At 51.4% G+C, this 20,854-nt stretch overlaps 2 protein-coding genes across 2 annotated transcripts; both read right to left on the bottom strand.

Annotated features, from left to right (window-relative positions):
- Window positions 1-205: 205 nt before the first annotated feature.
- On the bottom strand, window positions 206-1,563 carry J4E90_009157 (uncharacterized protein; the record flags this gene model as incomplete). The annotated part of the gene is made up of 2 exons (XM_051438677.1): window positions 206-1,367; window positions 1,412-1,563. 2 exons carry the CDS (start codon window positions 1,561-1,563, stop codon window positions 206-208), a joined length of 1,314 nt encoding a protein of 437 aa, XP_051287340.1.
- A 4,438-nt stretch (window positions 1,564-6,001) lies between these two features.
- J4E90_009156 (uncharacterized protein) lies at window positions 6,002-20,689 on the bottom strand (the record flags this gene model as incomplete). Its single annotated transcript, XM_051438676.1, has 1 exon — window positions 6,002-20,689. One exon carries the CDS (start codon window positions 20,687-20,689, stop codon window positions 6,002-6,004), a length of 14,688 nt encoding a protein of 4,895 aa, XP_051287339.1.
- Window positions 20,690-20,854: the final 165 nt, after the last annotated feature.

Genomic DNA, 20,854 nt, shown 5'->3' with positions numbered 1-20,854 from the left:
GACCTGAAGTACTAGTCCATTCGCATAAAGAGTTAGGTATCGTTGCTCGATTGAGCATATGATGCTATTCTGGTCTCTGCTCTTATCACTGTGGCATATTCGTCGCCAAATAGATCTCTACACTATAGAACTGTACAAGGCGACCTCAAAGTGCTAGCACATCCTGCATGCATAGACACCATAAATGTCGTGACGCACCCTTCGCTTACTCGAAACTCGCGACCCAACCATCACCGACTCTCTCCCCTTTCGCATCTACACCACCCCAGAAGACTATGCTGCTGCCCTTCTCCATGACGTCCGATCCAAACAGAGCCCTTGGGCCGGGATGCAGTTTGCCATCTTCCTCTTCCAGTTGTTTCTCCGAAGGGGTCTGTACTACCGCCTCCGCCCACGACAAGTGACCAGTATCAGCCCCCAGCGCAGATCGGATAGCATCTTTGATCTTCGCAGGGTTGATGGCGTTTTTGAGCGTCATTGATGGCTTCGCCTCCAAATCGCTTGCAGGGATCTGGAGAACCCAGGTGTCGCTGAATTGGGTGACTTCGCCTGCGTGCTTTGGATCTTCTGGCTTCGTGTTGGATGCATCAGCAGAAGAGTCGCTCCGTGCGCCTAGGAGATAGACGAGGTAGTTACGGCCCCACCCAGTAGTCACCGGTATCAAGGCGCCGTCATGTCGCGCACGGGGGCCAGGCGCTAGTGGATTGGTAGGAAACGTGAAGGACTCCCATTTCCTCTCTTCACTGGAAGACGAGACGCTGATATGATGGAGCTGGCTACTCATTGGATCGGATCCAGATATCAGCCATAACTGACCATTCGCCAAGGCGGCGTTGGATGTCGCGACTGGCGCTGTTGGAAGTTGCGTCCAGTAGCGCGCAGCGATGTCGAATTGCCACAAATCCGATGCATTGTCCCCAGAGCCATCGACACCACCGAACAACACTACGTGTTGATCATGCGCGAACAGCTTCGCGTTGCGCCGCGGGCCCGGGCCAATGTCTCCAGTGTCGACATCTCCCTTGGAGGGTTGTAGAATATCCCAGCTCTTTCTGTCAGGACTGAACAGCCATACAGACGATTGCTCGTCGATGAGATCGCCAGCGTTATCACTGCCACCGTATATAGCGATGTTGCCGTGGAAAGCACAGGCTGCGTGATTCGATCTCTCCGCTGGCGTGCGGCCATCTTCGCATGTTGACAGAGCAGGAATGATGCTGTAGTCCATCTCCGGTTTACCGGAATGCTCAAGAGTAACGGCATGTACATGGTTGCTCGCAAGAACGTTGTTCGCAGTATCGCCGCCGAAGATATAAGCTTTGTTGCCGAGCACCGTGACTGTGTGATTGGAACGCGCCAAAGAGCGTCTGGAGGTCAGTTTGACCCTATGTAGTAGCAGTGGAGTACATACGCCGAAGAGTCACCTGTTGCTGTGGCTATGCGTTTGAAAGTGACTTTGAGGGGGAGCGTGGGCTTCGAGACGATGTACGCGGCGTAACCTGCTTCTGCCGTGTGTTCTACCACTTCGGCCGCAACGTACGCGCCTGCTGCAACTTCAGCCATGGCTCTGGTGCTGATATGGTCTCGTAATATCTGACAGTGTCCGGCAATTGGGCAATAGACTGAGAAGGCGTCGAGTTTGAGAACTAGTGGCAGACGACAAGGAGGAGGCAGAGAGGGGCGAAGGCTAATGCAGGTACGCGGGTGATGACGTCAGTGGACTCCACAACGACTGCAAGTACGCAGTTGGGACATGTACTCCATGGATCGACATTGGCCTTGTGATATCTAACGCGGCTGTCATTGCCGACTGTATTAGTTGCAAATAATCAGAAGGTGGTCTCATAGTCACAGCGGTGGAGGCGATGAGGTTTTCATCAGGCGCTCCTCCAATGCTGACACGATCTTCTTGCGCATGCACGCCCCGGCTTGCGTGAGGGATAGCGGGAGCCCATGAAGACGTCCGAGCACTACATCCACGTCCCTTCCGGTTATGTTACCGTCAGTTTCTCGATTGTATTGAATGTAGGTTTTGCAATCCGCGCCATAACTCCGCCAATCGCTACTCTTCTTCCTTTGTGTGCCCACGTGAAACCTTGAGACCTGCGCTACACCTCCGCAAATTCCTCGTCAAGACATACTGCGTTATTTCTGTACACGCGCCACCAGTTCGCTGCAATACTTATAAACAACCTGTGCCACTCGGCGAAGCCAACGGTACCACCCTGCATGTTTGAACAAGCTCAAGTGCTGTCTCGGCCAGGTATACATGGATGGTAGCTCCTCCGGTCTCCAAGCACTACCGCCCAGCCAATCCCTTTACGTTCGGCTCATCAGCTACACCAGATTTGCTCCGTACGTTTTCATTGCGGAGTTGGTAGAGATCGCACGATGCGTAATCCTCAGTATCCCGTGTCGACGTCTTTGTATTTATATCCAGGGTTTGTGAAGAAGATCTGCTACTTGAAGCCGCCACCGCATTTCCCTGCGTCCCATCGTTTGTGCTGGGTCTGGAACACGGCCTGAGCGAGAGAGAGCCATGGAGGACCGTCTTTGAGGTTGTGTAGTTTGTTCTCGGCCGCCGACATGGCGGCCATGTCCCAGAAGCCTTGGTCCTCATTGTAAGGCCTTGTCATGAACCACAGCGTTGGAATTCAGCAATACTGAGTCGTGTGTCATGTTTAGGCGGTGAATTTTCTCAAGGTGTATACATGCTTAGATACGAGGAGAGCATTGTAAGAGTAACTATAGGATAGTGGTGTCATTAGAGCCAATGTGCTGTGTCACTCCCTAAAGGCTTCGGCATGACATCCCACCCCACTGACAAACCCTCGATGCGAGCCGAGTGGGTTACCGCTTCTAGCTCCCCGAAATGCGTTTGCCGCAGTTCTAAGTACCGCTTTACATCCTCTGGGCTTTTGAAATCCTTGCGGTCGAACCCGCTTTTGCCATCGTAGCGCCCCAAAGACCGCATAAACCTCATAACACCAGCCAACGATACGATAACCTCATAGGCGCCTCCAGCAGTAGCGCGCTTATACAAAGCGGCCATGATACCAGTTGCTAGAAGATAGCCGGCACCGTGGTCGAATGCTTGGCAAGGTAGTGCGCGCATCGGTTCGCCGGCTCCATGGCGCTCAGCCTCCGCTACATTGATACCGCAACAGCTCTGGACAAGCGAGTCGAACCCGCGATTTAGCGACCATGAATTCCCGGGACCGTATGTACTGAGGCTTGCAACGATCAGGCTTGGATTGGCCTTGGTCAATACTTTTTCAGAGAGACCCTTTGCTGCTAGGCTCCCGGGGCGATAGCTTTGGAGAAAGACGTCAGCTGTGGAGAGCAGATCCAGTAGCTTAGCTCTCTCTTCGGCCTTCGATATATCTAACTGCACCGTGCGCTTGCCTCGCGATAGATCTATATCGAGATCGGGAAGATCGGGTCTGGATGTACGTATGTGTGGTTAGTACACCTTCTTTCCAGGGTTAGCTCGTACATGGATACTACTGACAGATGCGGCGATGTGATCCAGATAACGTCGGCCCCGTGTGCTGCTAACGTCTTCCCAGCGACTGGCGCAGCTATAACTATAGATCCGGGGTAGGTCAGTGTATGCCTTACAAGCTATCGGTACAGCTGCATACCTCTGCTCATCTCGACAACCCGAATGCCTTCTAGGCATTTGTCCATTACCTTCGGGGTTCGCTCTAATGGCATACACAGCTCGGAAGTTGCAAGTTTCGTTATCAGAACTGGGTGGTCTGTAATAGCCTTGGCTTGAGGTAAAGCGTCCCATTGATCAAACGAACGCAGCGCAGCAATCATAGCTCCGGAACGAAAAGCCTCAGCTTCCAGTTCTACCGCCTTCCACTTTGACACCTTTTGTGCCACAACTTTCTTGGATGCGTCAGGTGGAAGTCCTAGAATACGAAGCGCGTTCTGACGATGATTTGAGAATGAATCGTGTATCCTGACGTATCCATCGGCTGCTTGATGAAACCCACCAATAACTCCCCATGGGGGCGATGCGGCTTTTCCATTGAGAGTATAGAGTCGCTCGGATTTGAATTCAACGCATGCATGCTCTGCCGGAACTGTAACGCGGGGCATTGAACATCCATTTCGATGAGACCAAAAGAGGGCTGCAACAAGCGCGGACGCTGCAACGGTTGACTGCGCGAGAACATCAACTCTGAATGAAGATGGTAGGCATTCTCTATCGAAGGGCAGATCTAGCGAGTCGAGAGCTTCCTGTGGCAAGTCTAGCATCTTCCATAGGAGGGCGACAGAGCTAACCGCGTCGGAATTAGTGGGCTCCATGCAGAACAATGACTGAAGATCTCTGGAATTGACTTGATGCATCCAGGATCTAAACGGAAACAAAGTGTGCTAGGTAGAGGGCACTTGGGCAGGTGGTAGAGGTCCAGGCAGGAGGAAGTCAGCGCACCGAACCACTAGGATGACTGGCAATACATCGAGCTAGATAGGACAGATGATCGGAAAGACAGGACGGAGATGGAGTAGACGAGAGATCATGGCTGCATTCATAGCCGACAATTGCCGGGCCCCATTACGTAAGCGAGCCACGAACTGCGACCCTTGACAGACGGCGGTGTTTGTCCAAAAGCTTCTGCCATGCACTGCCATGCAGACGTACAACATCGTTGCATCGCAGTCTTCGTCGCCAGCATGTTTTTATTCACGCTCACTACCTGGCGACTGCCGCCTCACGCGTCGCGCCCACGTGTATGTAGTGAACGGCAGTCCATGTGAATACCTAGGTAGTTGTAACTTAAATTCGAGATAGTAACATATAACGAAGACGATAGATTCACGCTCGTAGATGACTGCGCCCTGAACTTCTCAATTCTGGAGCATCTTTACTATGCGCGGTGAGCAGATTTCATGCCAGATTGGTACTCATACAACTAGATTCTACGTGCATTGATTTGCTTTCTGGTCGTTACATCAACGTGGCTATCTACGCAGCATCTACTAGGTAATGTCTACATTAGAGCGGAACGCGTTCGCGGGCGTTGCAACGAAGCAAGCAGCCGGTATTCCACTCCTACAACATACTTTGCGAAACGATAACGCCAAGGTTCATGGCCCATTTCAGAAGCAAGCGAACATGGAAGTTTGGCTTGACAATGTGATGATGCATGGACACAATAAGAAGATGAAGGACCCTAACACGAACGATGAGTCAACAGAAGATGTTTGGGCTAGCGCTAGGTTACAGCCCATCATAGAGGAAAAGAAGTCAGACGATCTCTAGAATAATGAGATTAGTCAGTGCTAGACACTGTCCAGTGGGAAAGGAGCATGAGATGCTAAAGAAGTAGTGGAGAAGTCAAGCAGTTCGTTCTGTGGTGCTCAAAATCAATAAAAAATGCGTAGATGAAAAGAATATCTCGTCCGGAAATGACGTGGTTCTTGACCAATGGGTATCCTTGAGGTAGGCACTTCACTCTGACGACAAGCGACCTTGACATAATTTCCAAGTATTGAAGCAAACATGACCAGCATTGCTTGTCGATCCTCAGCTTCGGCATGACTCTTTGCGAGGTTACGAGACTGTGAGAAGGCTTGAGTACATGCTAACCAATCCTTAAGGCGTCCACTCGGCGGTGAGAATTGCCTGTCATCCCACCCTGTTTCACCCCACTCGAGCAAGACATCGAGCGGATGACTCCGTCTCTAACCTCTCGCAATCAAGAATTTCTTGGCATGTTTTTGCATGTGCGCTTTGTAGCTAGTTGTAATGAGTGGTATTGGTTGGATTATCCCAACCTTGCATACAATACAGCTAATGAGCGAATGTGAATTCAAACTACTAAGAAAGAGACTTAAGAGCACTTCAAACATTGAGTGGACAAAACTTTTGAACTGCTAACTACCGTTCCCTAATTAAAACGCCATTTCCTTGACTGCAAATGCAGCCAGATTAAACCGACCACCCACAAGTGCAAATACACATACATAGGATGTAAGTACCTATTTAAGCACTCCCCGCAACTTCACCGAACCACTGCCTCAGTGCCCCAGCCAATACGCCCGGTAACTCCCTCACATCCCTCACAACGAGATAGTACCTGAACGGGAACTGCTCCATGTACTTGTATCTCACAATTTTGCCCTCAGGCGTGAACACAGCAGACTGTAAATCCAGGATAGAAGTCTTGGCTTGATCCTTCACTGGCACAGGTGGCTGAGCACCAAGGTTGTCAGATGGCACAGGTGTTGATACCGACGGAGCGGTAGCAGAGCTATCGATGATGATGAAGACGATCATCACACGCTCTTCTTGCGCTTTGCGAACGAGACGTTGGATTTCCGCATGATCGTCGCAGAGACCATCACTGACAATGAGCATTAATTGCCAGAGATCTTCACCCGCTGAACTCGATCCGTTCTGTCGCGCATCCTTGAATAGCTCCAAGCTCTTGTCGACCAGACCACGAACGTTGGTCTTTTTGGCGTCAAAGCCAAATTGCTCAAAGACACGTACACCGGCTTCGGAAGTGAAGGGCTTGTCAAAGTCATGCGCAACATTGACTTCGTCGCCAAAGCCTACGACGCTAACCTCGCCAACTTCTAGCATCGAAAGCGAGCGAGTAACAAGCGTAAGGGTCTTGAGTGCGAGTCCGCTGGCTCCGCTGTCGGCCATACTGCCACTGTTGTCCAATGCGATCATGACCTGGTAGCTTCTCTTGCTTGGCATGCTACGTCGCAGCCAAATCTTGTCGCGTTTATAACCTGATGCGATGTAGGGAATAATGCGCTTGAGGTTAAGTCGCTTTCCTGTACGGAAGTCTCCACGAAGCTTTGTAGCGAGAGTGGGTGCAAGGATAAGGCGGAGATGCTCGGTCAGCTGTTGAGAGAGCGAATTTGTCGAAGCTTCGTGCGCAAGCCAGAGGGCGCGTGCAGAAGTGGGATCTATGGTATTTGGATCGAGGTGCGTAAGCGAGAGCTGGGCTTCGATGTTATCAGCAGACGACGTCGTAGACGAGACATCATCTTCGAGCGATACAGCATCGGCCATGTCTTCGTCTTCTTGATCGGAAAAGGGTCGCGGTTCGCCGACGAAAGCCTGAGGCTGGCCTTCCATCGCATTCGACTGCGGCTGCTGAGCTTCTTGGTCTTGGTCTTGCTGCTGCTCAGGCTCTTCCATATCAAGATCTTCATCGGCACCAGTCCCCTCTTCGTCTTTGTCATCGGGGCGGGTTGGCAGCTTGTCCTCCTCTTCATTCATTGGCAGAGCCATATCGTGATCCAACGTCTTCGCTTGATCCTCAGTTGCCGTGCCCAATGCTTGCGTATCAGCTCGCTGTTCTTCGTCACCAACGTGCTCAAAGTCCGCATCAGCCATGTCGATCTCTTCATCGATTTGCTGAGCTTGAGTCTCATCCGTTTCTTTGGCGTCTTGAATCTGCTTCTGCTGGTTGTACCACTTCTCGAGCACATCGCCCAGTTTCTTGAAAGACTGCGCCTCACGAGATTCCTCAGGTTGGTCTCCCTGTCCTCCAGCATCTGGCGCCGCATTTTGCCCAAGTTGACCGTCCTCAGTTGTCGGTGCTTGTTGCTGTTCAGCTGATTCGCCTTCCTGGCCTTCGTCTTGGTTTGCAGCACTGGCAGATGTTTGATCATTCTTGTTCGTGTGAGCTTCTTCATTGGCTTCTGTACCCGCGCCGGCTTCGGCATTGGGATCAGCATGATCGGTGTCTTTCTGCTCGCGAGCGTCATCGTCCGGCATGTTTTCATCTGGAAGAGGAACAGCATCGTCATCTTCCATCGGCTCATCACCCTCGTCTTCTTGTCCTTCTTCTGGCTGTTCCTCATTTCCAACATGACCGGCTGTTTCTTTTTCCTCTTCGTCTTCCTGCTCTGGACCGACATCTTCGTCCATGGTATCTGGCAGTGCTGGATCGACTTCTGGCTGCATGTCTTCTTCTGGCAGATCATCTCCCATGTCCATGTTACCAAGATCATCATCTTCCTTGCCTTCGTCATCTTGACCGTCCATGTTCAAGTCTTCTGGCAGTTCCAATGTCTCTTCCTCTTTCGCATGCGGATCCATCTGCTCTTTCTCGCCAACGCCAACGTTCTCATCCTGCTCCTCGCCTTCCGTCTCCATTTCCTCGTCTTCCTCGCCCTCCTGATTTTCGTCCTTCTCGTCTTTCTCGTCATTCTTTTCGTCCTCACCACTCTTTTCCTTTTCCTTTTGCTCGGAAGCGACTTGCTCGTCTTGGTCTTCAGTTCCCACATCTTCATTGCCTTCTTTGTCCTTCGCGTCGTCTTCCTTGCCACCATCGTCCCACATCTTCTCGTCAACAGCACTCGGGCCGAGGTCATCGACACTGCCAACCTCACTTTGTGCATCATCATCTCCTTCCTCGCCAGACTCCTCGCCCTTATCTTCTTTCTCTCCCATCTCTTCCGTCTCACCTTCCATCTCTTGCTCGCCCATATCGACAGCATCTTCTTGTTCTTCAATACTGCCCTCACGTTCACCCTTCTGCTCCTGTGCCAGATCCTCGAGGTCTTCATCGTCTTCAATATCTTTGGAGATGTCTTCGGCACCTTCACCTTCGCCGAGGCCAGTTCCAGATTCAAGCTTATCGTCCTTGCCCTTCTGGGGATCGTTAGATTTCTCGGGAGGTTGACAGAAACCTTCCGTGCCAATCTGGATGAATGACTTCGACAGACGATGCAGTAGATTCGCAGTCGTTGCATGAAGCGCATCAAAGCGATTAACAATGTACTTGTGCGTCGCCACATACTGATGTAAGATTGGCTTTACGCATGCAAACAAAGCGACGATGACTTGCAGATTGGCATCTTCGTGTAGGTAATGCATCCTTTCGAGGAGCGTTTGTAGGGCTTCGCTGATTTGAGGAGAATGCAAGCCAACAAGCGCAGTGGCGAGTGCTTGTTCCTCCTTGAGGAGCCAGGACGTATCGTCGGTCGAGGTCGGTATGTCTGCCATCGCGGCCTCCACATCTTGCATTGAACCAAGGACAAGATCCAGAGAAGCGAGTACGTCTCGAGCATAAGACTCAACTGTTATGCGAATATCGATTAGAGATCTGACAGGATCGGCAGCGGGATACGAGAAAATGAATGGTTCAAGGTGCAGAAGCACTGTCTTTGCCATGTCGTTGTTGTTGACGGATGCGTTGAACGCCCGCTGAAGATCGGACAAGAAGGTTTTGACGGTGTTGTTGGCTTCTTGACGATCGATGGACTGGACTTTGAATGGGAGCTTCGGCGACTGGTCGTATGCATCGGCAAGGTTTGTAGCAGTACTGGTCCAACTGCGCATTTCATGAATCAACGTATCGAGCTCACTTGTCTTCCCGAGCCTAGCCTGAGCAGTCACCACATCGGCGGCGGTCTTGATCATAGCAGCAAGCCACCGAAGTTGCGGCTGTACAAAGCCTGAGACATCCACATGGTCGGAAACTAATGTAGCTTGACCGGGCGCCAACTGGCAGATGCTATCAACGAGTGACACAGGTGCTTTGGTCTGTTCAAGACTGAGCGTAGCCTTGCTCAGCACACTGCGCTGTCGGATACAGGCATTTAGCAGGCCCTCTAAGTAGCCAATGCTTCTTGCTACGTCGTTTGGAGTCAGGTCACCAGAATGTTCTCTGGTAACCGCGCGAACCTGAGGCATGAGGTTGAGTGCTTTATGAAGGTAGTATTCAGCGGAACGTCCGGTCATGTTACCTCCCTTGACCAATGGAATAGTAGAGAGTATTGTCGAAAGCTCATCTTGCTTTGCTAGCGTGTCCACGCTTAGATTCGAGTTAATACCCATCCGCCGCAGCTCCTTCATCGTATCGGCGTAGAGCTTGCGCTTCTGGGTCTTGAGGTGTTGTACGGAAGTTTTGTTCTCTTCCGTGAGCGTCGTGGGTGTCGCCTTTTGCAACTCAAGTATAGAGCTTGAGATCTCAGCAATGAACTCGGTGATGTACGATGCACCGTCGACAGTATCGGCCTTTGGTGTTGTGAGATCGCGCATCATCGAGACTGTGATAGCAAGATTCTTGAAGCGAGCAGGCCTCTCATCCCAGCCTGGAATGCTCGTTGCACAAAGCTGGAGTCCTTCGTAGCTGGCAGCAGTACTAGCAGTCTCCAAAAAGACGTCTTGTAGCAGGTGATCTCCATCAGGGAAGCCAGCGCCCATAATCCCAGACACAGGCCGACTGAGTAGTGCCCTAAATCTGCGGACTAATTTAGTCAACTTGCGATGATTGGCTTTTGCACTCTGCTTTAGAACCTCAATGTTGGTGTCTTTCCAGCTTGCAAGCTTGATTACATCGGTCATCTGCTTCTCTAGAGTTTGACGACCCTTGGTAAGAGCGTCATGCACGGGCTTCTCAAGGCGCGAATAGTAGGCGAGGAAATTGTCGAGTGCATCGTGTACAATCTTGAAAGTGCCAAGGTCTTGCATGCGCATGCTTGTATGTTGGCAAAGCTGTCTTAGAAGCTTTATGCGCTGCTCGAAATGTCCAAGCGTTGTCGACTCAAAGAATCCCTCCAGCGTTTTGAGCAGATTCTTGACGTGTGTACGTAGACTCTTCTCATCTTCGCTGCACTCTGATGCGGCAATGATGGTCTCATATGCCACGAAGAACCAACTCTTCGCGTCGTCGCGATACTTCTCCTCTTCCATGTCGAAGAGTCGTGCCCAAGTGGTGAGCTCAAGCTCTCTCCAGCTGACGAGGAGATTGGTGAGATCATCGTAAAGGTTGGCCGTGCTATACTCTTTGCTGGCAACTCTCTGCCATTCGTGCATGTATGCATAAAGTTTCTCAGCCTTCGTGATGAACTTGGCCACAGGATCAACATGTCGAAACTCGAGGGTTTCGTCGCATGTGCGCAGAACCTCCGAGAGAGTGGCATGTTCTGGCCAGATATTACGAATCTGGCGGTAGCGCGTCTGGATACGATGGATGAGCGTGATGAGACGCTTGGCCTCTGACAGATTAGGGTCGAAGTAGAAGTTATAGGTTCTCGCTGTGCCAATAGTCGACAGTGCGTTGACCTTCTTCTCAAGCACCAGGTATATGGTTGGCAAAGCATCTTCGTGTTTGCTATTGAAGCCCTTACCACCCGATATGCGGTTCACTTCAGTCGCACACCACTCTAACAATGATTTGATAGAATCTGAGGCATCCCGGTCTCCGCCAAAGAGTTCGGCATGAATGTTGGCGAGTCGGACCGCATGATCCCGTGAGTTAGATGATAGTCGAGCTGAACTGACTACTTCTCCCTGATCTTCGTCATAGTCCGGAAACAAAGTTGGGTCCTCTTCGTCTGCGTCGTCGTCCAGCCCACGGTACGTATACAAGCTGGAGTTTTGGGCCTCTTTCTCTTGGTCTTGGAGTAGCTTAGTCTTCCAGTCGACGTAGAAGCTAGCAAACAAGTCATGAATCAGGGCTCTAGCTGGTGATGTCGTCATGGCCGCGGGATCGGTTTTTATGAGTGTAAGCAAAGAGTAAAGGGTATGCCACCTTATATCGATAGCGTGTTCGCGCTGCCGTAAGCTCTCGTGCATGGACTGCAATGTCATTTCTGCCTTCTCCATTGGCTGAGTCCGCCCGAAGAATGGCGTCCTCGATGACATGTATGCTAAACTTCTGCTGACACTGCTTTCGACCCTCTTCTCTTCTTCTCTCCGGCCCATAGTGAGGCCAATTTGTAGACAAGAGAGGAAGCCTACTGCTATGTCTGTGATGTCGTCGTATTCCCGATATCCTTCGGTGAGTCTTTGTGTGATGCGAAGGATGTTTTGCTGCAAGGTGAGATCACGAGCAGCTTCGTGGACGGACATTGTTCCGTTCAAGAGAGGCTGTGTAGTACTCAGTAGGTTTGTGAATTCGCCCTGTAGATCGTCGAGCTCGGAGATAACGGGGCGGACGATAGCCGGGACAGGCGGCTCTTGACCCATAGCATTGACAGCCTCTTCGATCCGACGGATGCGGAAACTTGTCGCTTCTCCAGTGAAATCGATTTGAAACTGTCTCAAAGTGCTGAGGGCATGCGAAAGAGAACTCTTCTCTGCGTTGAACATATCGCGTTCGATCATAGGCCGTAGCGCGGGATCGTGCGGGTAGTTTGGGACATACAGCCGCAAGCCTAAAAGGCCTAAGTGAGTCCACGCTGCAGCGTCAATATGAGAACCAGACAATGGATTGCAGTGTGCGATCCCGTCCTCTAGAGCCACTCGATAGAAATTCGGGATGTCCGCATCCGGAGATATTGCGACTGAGCCTCCAATCGCCGACCCCATAATCATACTAGAGTGCGATGCGATAATCTCGTGGTAGATGTCCTTGTAGATCATGTCTAACGCAGTCACCTGGCCCTGCGTTATGTGACAAGCGTCTAGTGACAGCTGTTGGGAGAGAACCTGTAATTCCGTTTCGAATCGGTCGAGCTGTGCTAGCTGTACTTCATCGATAGCGTGGAGCTTTGCAAATATGGCAGTGTGGAATCGGCCTTCTAGTACCATAGCGTTTGCTGATTTGCGCGTCAAACCAAGATGGCGATACAGTCTTGTGAACTGTTTCGATCCATGCTCAGATCGCTCGAATGCAAGATTCATGAGTTTCGTCGCTCGCCTGGCGAACAGGGCTGATCGTGCCCGCGTGGCGACAACAGCTGAGGTCAGACCTGATTGTCTGCTCGTATCGATGTCGTGGCGTGTTATGTCTAGGAACTGACAGAGCCCTTCAAACTCGTCTTCGAAGTATGGAGTAATGAGCATATTATCTTCCCCGATTGTCTGCTCAAGGTCATAGATGGCCGCACTCAGACCCTCGATGAGTCCTTTGGCATCAACTTGGTTCTTTCGAACGAGCGTGAGGGAACTTGCAACCCTTTCGCGTAATTGTATCATCTCATCCACGTGCAAGGTTGACTGCCACATGACCGCATCGAGCCGGTCGGCTAAGCTTTCGAGCTTCAGAACAGCGCCCAGCTGAGAATGAGTTGTCGGTGTAGACGGTTTGAATACTCGCCAGATGTGTTCCATGCCCAGGCCAGTGGTTAACTGAACGTCAGATCCAAATGCAATCATCTGCTTAGCGAGTGTAGTACTCAGGTTTTGTGAGAGAGAACCTGACTCTTCGGTCATGGCAGGAGTTGCGGATGTTAACATCTTAAGATAAGTCTGGAACGTGGCGCGATCGAACGTGGACGCCGTGGTGAGTCCGTGGAAAGCCCAGAATAAGGTTCTCAATGGCTTCAGGAAAGCAACGTCACGATGGTGAGTTTGTTGAACTGTCGCCGAAAGGCCATCCACAACTTTGACAAGACCCTGCCAGTACGCATGGAGGAACGCCGGCAACCTTTGCTTTTCTTTGCGTCTTTCAAAACGAGCGGATGGAAGATCCTGGATAGCGTGTTGCATCTTGTGAAGGTCTAGCATGATCTCATACATCGACGCACTCCAGATGCTGGTTGCATTCGATCTTTCGGTACGGCTCAGAAACAGCTCGTTACCTAGAGGATGATAAGGGCGAAGTCTCATTGACTCATCATCATCAAGCAGCTTGTAAACCGCTGAGATATGCGTTGCCCACGTGCTTTGCAAGAATTGAGCATGTTGTGATATACGGTGCTCGAGACTTCCTTGAGCCTCTGCGGATAATAGTTGCGTGGTAGAATGGCCGTTGGCTCCGTTGAGTTCGACAAAAGAACTTGACACGAGACCTTGCCGGGCCTGCTTAATGAAACTTGCCAACAGACTAGAATCTTGGAGTCCCAGATGCTCGAAGCGGTACTCCAATGTTGTTGGCAAATTCTCTTCTTGTTCTTGGAATTGGCGATACCGATACATGACGGAATCAAGTGGATACTGCACGACCGGTCGATCGTCTTTAGAAGCTTCATCGCCAGCCTCCAACAGACATATCTCAACGGCTCTGTTTCGCATCGCTCTTGACAGCTCGCCATACTTGGAATCCATTGTCATGAATACTCGGAAATTTGGATGAGGGCGTACGATGCGTGCTTCTCCATCGTCTGTAGAGTGTTCGTTGATCGAAAGGTAGCCGTTAGGCTCGAGTAGCGAGTTGAGTCGATCTAGAACAGCGCTTGAGCATAGATTTGCATTATCAAGAACAAGCCAGTTCCCTTCTTCGAGCGAGCGAATGAGAATGCCGTCGACCCATTGGAAACGCGCGCCGTCGATTTGTTGGCCTGAAGCTTGCAGTGATGATTGCAGCTTTTGAGCCAGCTCCGTCGCTTCGGGGCTCAGCCCCGAAAGCATTTCAAGGAAGTGCGCGATATTACTGTTGCCATGTACCAAGGACCCAGCCTGAAGTAGTTCCAACATTTGAAGATGTATGGCTAAGGGCTGCATGCTGGTCGCAATATGTCTTCGGACGAGCTGTTCCGCCTGGTGGAGACATTGATGCACCTCCCTTGTCGGATCCAACTGTTCATATCCGCCAACGAGGTCCATAGCATCGACATCAGCATTCATAGAGAAGGTGATTAGGTCTGCGCCGACGTAGCCTGCCAGCTGGCTGATCATAGTAGTCTTACCAGAGCCGGGTGGGCCCACGACGATTATCGGCCAATTCTGCTTCACACTGACCAGAAGAGCTTCCATTGGTCCCAGCCGCGAGGTCCGAAGGGTCGACATGGCATCCGCACGTGCAACTGAAGTGTCGCGCGGTAATAGACCGAGGCCAACTTGTACTGTCATAGCGCTCAAGCTGTGAAAGAGACTTATGCGAGGTTCGTGAACCCCATACTGGTTCTCAAATAGCTTGCGAAGTCGAATGCGATCGCCCTCTGTGCGGAAACGCTGGGTGAATATAGTGTCCAGGAAATCCCGCGCTGAACCCGGGAAATCTGATGAAGTGAGAAGTTGCAGCCAGCGCAGTGTGTCGCGTAGATTAAACTCCCAAGGTGCGCCAAGATTACCAAATGCGCGACGGCTGACAACCTGCTCGTCCAGGTCCGCCACGAATCGGATAAGTTTTGCGACTTCTTGCTGATCGATTCCAGGGAATACCTTGTTACAGATGAGCGTCAGGTCTTCTGGGCGGAATATGTCGGCATATACGACGGTGAATCGGTTGACGAAGGAAGCTGGCAAACCCTTACGGCCACCGCCCTGGTGATGCGGATTCTGGGCTGCGAAGACTCTAAAATCTTGATGTTTGTGAAAGGTCTGGTCCAACTCAGATATGTAAACTTCGCCGCGGTGATCAAGGACCGCGTTGAGGCCTTCAAGTACTGACTGGGAGGCCAGGTTCATCTCGTCAAGGAGTACCCAATCGCCATTCTTCATTGCTTTGAGGAATGGAGCGTCACGCCAAGCGAATGTACCGGCGGCTCCCCCTTCGACAGGCACGTCCGACCCGAATAAGTCCATCAGATCTGTCTGCTCAGATAAATTGAGACGTGTCAAAGGTTTGCCAATCGATCTGGCTAAGGCAGTGACTAGCGTAGTTTTACCTACACCGGGGTTTCCTTCCAACAGGATTGGTTTTGGAAGTTGTAGTGCGCGAACTATCCGCATCGCGTTGGAGCGAGTGGTGGGTGCTTCAAGCGCAAAGTTGGACGCCAGCGAGGCTACCGACGAGAACTTGGGGATGGAGAAAGAGCCTAATTGGAAAGAATGCTCCGTATTTGAGATGTCAATGGCGGCGAAGTACATAGGTGCGACATCTTGACCCAATAGCTTGCTCAGGTGATGTAGACATGTCCTCTTCTCATCATCGATAGTGGATGCAGAAATAGCAAGTAGACCTGCCGGGTTGGCACCAAGTGTGTCAATGAAAACCATGGCCGCGCCGTGGGTAACTCCAAATATAGGATCGCCGTGTTTCGAGTCGTTGACGAAAGACACCCATGCTAAAGTATCACGGACAGATATTGAAGAAGCAACAGAGGTGTTGTACTTGTCATTGAACCATTGTGAGAACGAGACAATAGCTTCAGCATACTGAATCAAGCTTGGTCTCAGCTTCGATCGCACAATCTCGAGGATGTCGTCGAGGTCGGACATTGCTGGAACCCAGATCTCTGTGAAGCGGTTTCGAAGGGCTGGCGAGAGCTCCTTCTTACCGTAGTCTCCACCTGGGTTCATAGTAGCAAGAAACTGGAACCCATCGCTAGCTGTAATCATGGAGTCCACCGGACCTTTCTCTGCCAGCAGAAGGGAACGCGAAGGCTCGAGAACGCTGTTCAGGCGCTCAAGCACTGAGTCATCAGCTAGCGAGATCTCGTCCAGAAGGAAATAGTGGCCTTGCTTCATTGCGTACACCAAGCTACCATCCGCCCATTCAAACAAGGCACTTGCCTTAGCTCGACTGAATTGTATGGATTGGCGAAGCTCATCAGTGATTGCACTGGGTGAGTCATTAATGATGTTGTCGTAAAGCGTCATAAGCTCTTCGAAACCCAGCGAGCCAGGGTCACCCTGAAGGCGTTCGCCCAGAGTCTCATGGAGTGCTTCAAGCACTTGCTCTCTTACTGATTCCTCAATAGCGGCCCGGTTTCTGATCGGTCGTTGCGCACCAATCAAGTCTCCAGTTTCAGTGTTCTGGTGAGCATTGACGATGTGGAGTCGGTTGTTGAATTGCTCTGCGAGTAATTGGCAGACAGTCGTTTTTCCGCAACCAGTCTCTCCGATAAGTAGAACCGGTTCATTGTTTCGGATAGCATGTGCAACAAGAACCGATAAGCGACGCATGGCGCGGGTCCAAACGATATCAGTGGTGACCATAGCCATACTATTGCCAAGCCCTTCGATGTTCGATAGGCTGTCAGATCTGAACAGTCGCTCTTCGTCTATCGTCACCCTCGGGCCCTTTTCGCTCATCACGGTCTCTAGAATCTTCTTGACGGCGACTCGCTCATCCTCTTTGCGCACGCGTTCAGCAAGAAGCATGTAACCGTTGTTGGCTAGGTCTTGGATTGTGTCTGCTTTGCGCTGAGCCCATCTGAATAGGTCTCGTAGTGTCGCAAAACTCTTCTGCTCAAAGATACGGTTCTCCTGTCGAAGTGTGGAAAGCTCCCGATATACCTTGACAATCCGCTTGCACCATGTTTCCGGAATCATGGTACGGCGATGTAGAATCTCCGTCAACTCTTCTACCGGTATGTCGTCGAAGTGTAGCTCCAGGAAACGATTACGGAAAGCTCTTGAAAGCACCTTACGTCCTCCGTAGAGACCAGCCGGGTTCTGTGTGGCGAAGAGCATGAAGTCTTCGTGTGGCCGGACGACCTCTTGTGTTTCTGGAATGAGTAGCTCTCGGTTGTCATCGAGCAGGCGATTCAAAGCTTCGAGAACATCTGTAGGCGCCAGATTGAGTTCGTCCAAAACGATCCAGTGGCCCTCACGTAGAGCTCGTACTAATATACCCTCTTGGAATGTGAGCTTTCCGTCAAGTCCGGAGATGTACGACCCTAGGTACTCTTGCAAGTCGGTGTGCTCATGGTTGTTGATACGAACGAACTTGTTCCCTGATCGCTTGGCTAGGTACTCAATCATACTTGTCTTACCGGATGAGGTAGGGCCTTGGATCAACACTGGGTACTTTCGTGTGGAAGCAGCTCGAATGAGGTTGTCCATGTTGCGCTGAACAAAGGGGGTGATGATGTAGTGCGATTGCTCCTCCACATCATGCACACCCTGTCGGAGCCAGTAATGGCCCTGTCTGACGTAGTCTCGACCATCTGATGGTTGCTGAAGTGGCTTTCCGAGCTCAGCCTTTACGGAAGTCTTTTGCGGGAAAAGATGCTTGGTAATAAGCGGAGCGATCAGGTCTTCTGAAGCCTTGCCTAGGAAAGTCAAGAAACTCATGTGAAACCCTTCATACAGAGCCCGACGGAGAGTACAGAGCGGCGCAATATCCCTGGCGTATGACAACGTCCGTGTCAAAGTTCGCAGGCTGAAGTGGGCTTTTTGATCTGCGCCATCGACGAGCATGTTCGCTTTCGCAAGTTTTTGAATCTCAAGGTATAGAGTAGTGACATCGCGTGCTATGCGCACGATTGCTGGATCTGTTCCGTCTCCGCCGAGATATTTCTCCACGATGTTGCGCAAGCTCTTTTCGTCACCGTCTGGACTCTCGACGTATAGCTCAGTGAATCGCGATCGGATGCCCGGTGGGAGGTCCTTCTTGCCTACATCGGTGGCCGGATTCATCGCAGCGAACACTCTGAAATTGGGATGTGCGACCACACGTTCGACATTGCCAGTCTCGGTCAGGAGTATCGATGGGTTCCCATCTGGGCCGCCGCCCAAAAGATCAGTAAGCGCCTCTAGTGTGTCCGAAGACGCCAAGTTGATCTCATCAAGCAATACCCAATCGCCATTCCTAACTGCCTTGACGATATTGCCTTCCAGGAAAGAAAAGGCAAACGCTTCCGAGCCACTAGCAAGCTGCGCCTCCAAGTCGTGCAGATCAGCTGCAAATTTCTCCCATCTTGCTGTCGGGAAGTTGGCAGGTAGCGAGTCCATCTTTCGCTTCTTTTTAGGCTGACCACCATCAGGATCCGGAGATGACGTTTGCGATTCGTGTGATTTCCTGGCTGCATCAACCATCTTCAGAGCCTCGCGCCACAGTGAACAAACGCGCTTCCAATCGCCCTTCGCAACACGTTTTCCGAGCATTTCGATGAATCGCAAGTTCTTCTTTCGTGAGAAGGTGGTATCGAAGATTTCATCAAATTCGTCCTTGAGTGGAATGACAAGGCTGCGTACATTGACAGGCTTGAAGCCACCCAGCAGATCGCCGCTCTCGCTTTGTTGTGACAAGTTGAAGGCTACGAGCTTGCGACCAAGCTGCTCAGCCAGATACTGGATGCAGGTTGTCTTTCCAGTGCCCGTCTCACCCACTAAAAGAAGCGGTTCTTGACGATCGACTGCTACGGCCACCTTCTCAAGCAGGCGTAGGGTGTAGTCATTGGTTGAAAATGGCCGTGCTGAACCCGATTTCTTAGAAGACTTATGCTTAGACAATCGCGCTCGTCCAATCTGAATAGTGCCGGATGATGTAGTCTTGGAAGGCACCTGAAGCTTGACTTCGCGGTTCCTTAACAAGTGGTCTCTGCGCTGAGGGTCGATGTGTAACTCTTCTGCCACACAGGCCATGACCTTCGAACGCGCGCCTTCGGTACGCAGACTTCCCGCAAAGCAATCGAATGCCTCCATGAATATGTCGTCCTTTTGCGCGTTGCTGAATGATGCAGCCTGTCCAAGAAGTACCGCGATCCGGTCGCACCACTTGAGTAAGTCTCGTGGTGTCATGGCTCGAAGTGATGTACCATTCTCGGATGAGAATTTGGGATCTGAGTACAGGTCCAATAGCCGTGCATAGACCTCCATGATGCTGGAAAGATGCTTCTGCAACGCAGGATACTTTGCGTGTATCACCTGACGGAACTCCTCTAGATGAGGCATCTGCACTGTGACAGATTTCCAGAATCGATGGCCAATCATGTTCTGACGGGGTATGATCTCCTGGCCTCTTGGGTTAAGGGTGCTTCGCATAGTGGCGATGATGCGGAACCCACGCGCTGCTCGTATGGTCTCTCCTCTGCTGGGTATGAGTAGTTCACCGCGTTCTATGAGGGGTAGCAGCGTGCTGATAACCTCGTTTGGCGCCCGATCGAGATCCTCGATGAAGATCCACCGGCCTTCCCGAACAGCGGTAGTGAGTACTCCTGCGCGCCAGCTAAAGGTTCCCGGCTTAGCTCCGGTAGTGTACATTCCAATCAGTAGCTTTGCGTCACTTTGTTCGTTCAAATGGAGGGTAACCATTCCGTCGAGCTTGTTGAGCTGCCATGCGAGATGACGCGTAAGAAGAGTCTTGCCCGAGCCCGCGAGGCCCGTGAGTAGGATAGGGCTGGACCCAAGAAGTCCATGAGCGATCTTCTTTAGGTTTTCCTCTGTGGTGGCTGTCGAGACGAGCTGGGCAGGCCTCTCTTGGGATGGGCTTCCGTCCAACCGAGGCAGTAGAACACCATTGACGTTGACTGTATACGGCGATAGGTCCTGATATAAAGCATTCGCGCACGTGTCTATCCCGGAAATCTCCTGGCCAATCTTGCTCTGTAGATGTTTCCACCTCTTCTCTTCCCAAAGCGACAAAAAGCGGTAGTCGATGTGCTGACCTTCCCATGGCCCCTCGATCTCCTCCTCTCCAAGGAATCGCTTGATCATTTCTTGGGTCGCAAAATCCGCTGTATGCGCGTATAAACAAAGCGTCCGTATGGCCAGGTACCGTACAACGCGACTCGTGTGCTGAGACAGGCGCTCCAAAGCAAGCGGTCGTACATAGTTAGTGAAGTTCTTGCAGTCGTAACTGACGAGTCGGAATGTTCCAAGAAGAACTTCGACAAGATCAACATCACTGGTAGCGTTCATGATTTCGATCGATGATCTCGATCCGATGATTGGAGAATCAGAAGTATGGGCCAGAAATCGTTCCACGTGCTCCGCGAGGTGAGGCGCAAGTGGTAGTAATCGCCCAAAGGCCGCCACTTTCGCGTCGGTCTTTGAGCCAGACCGTACCCACCGCGCGCATAGCTCTGTGAGGAGACTTCCATGCTGAACAAGAATGTCGTCTGTGGATTCGGGCTTCAAGGCTTCCGTGGCAAGCGTGTTGATGTCGACCATTTTACCGGACTTGCGGGTATTGATTCGTTCCATTTCTGCAAGGGTGGGGTTGTGATAGGACTTCGGGGCGCCTTCCCATAGTTTCGACGCTTCAGTATGTCCGGGAGGTGGTGTTGTGGCGGTGATGTCTGGAGGCCTCGAAGTTCTCTAACTTTTTTGCGGGTCTGGGAACGCGCCAAGACGCCAACCCAATTAGTC

Source organism: Alternaria incomplexa (assembly GCF_024043165.1).
Source record: "Alternaria incomplexa strain BMP 0042 chromosome Unknown scaffold_15, whole genome shotgun sequence".
Classification (NCBI taxonomy): Eukaryota; Fungi; Ascomycota; class Dothideomycetes; order Pleosporales; family Pleosporaceae; genus Alternaria; species Alternaria incomplexa.
Note: the sequence above shows the minus strand (reverse complement) of the source record. Positions and strands in the feature narration are given on the sequence as shown.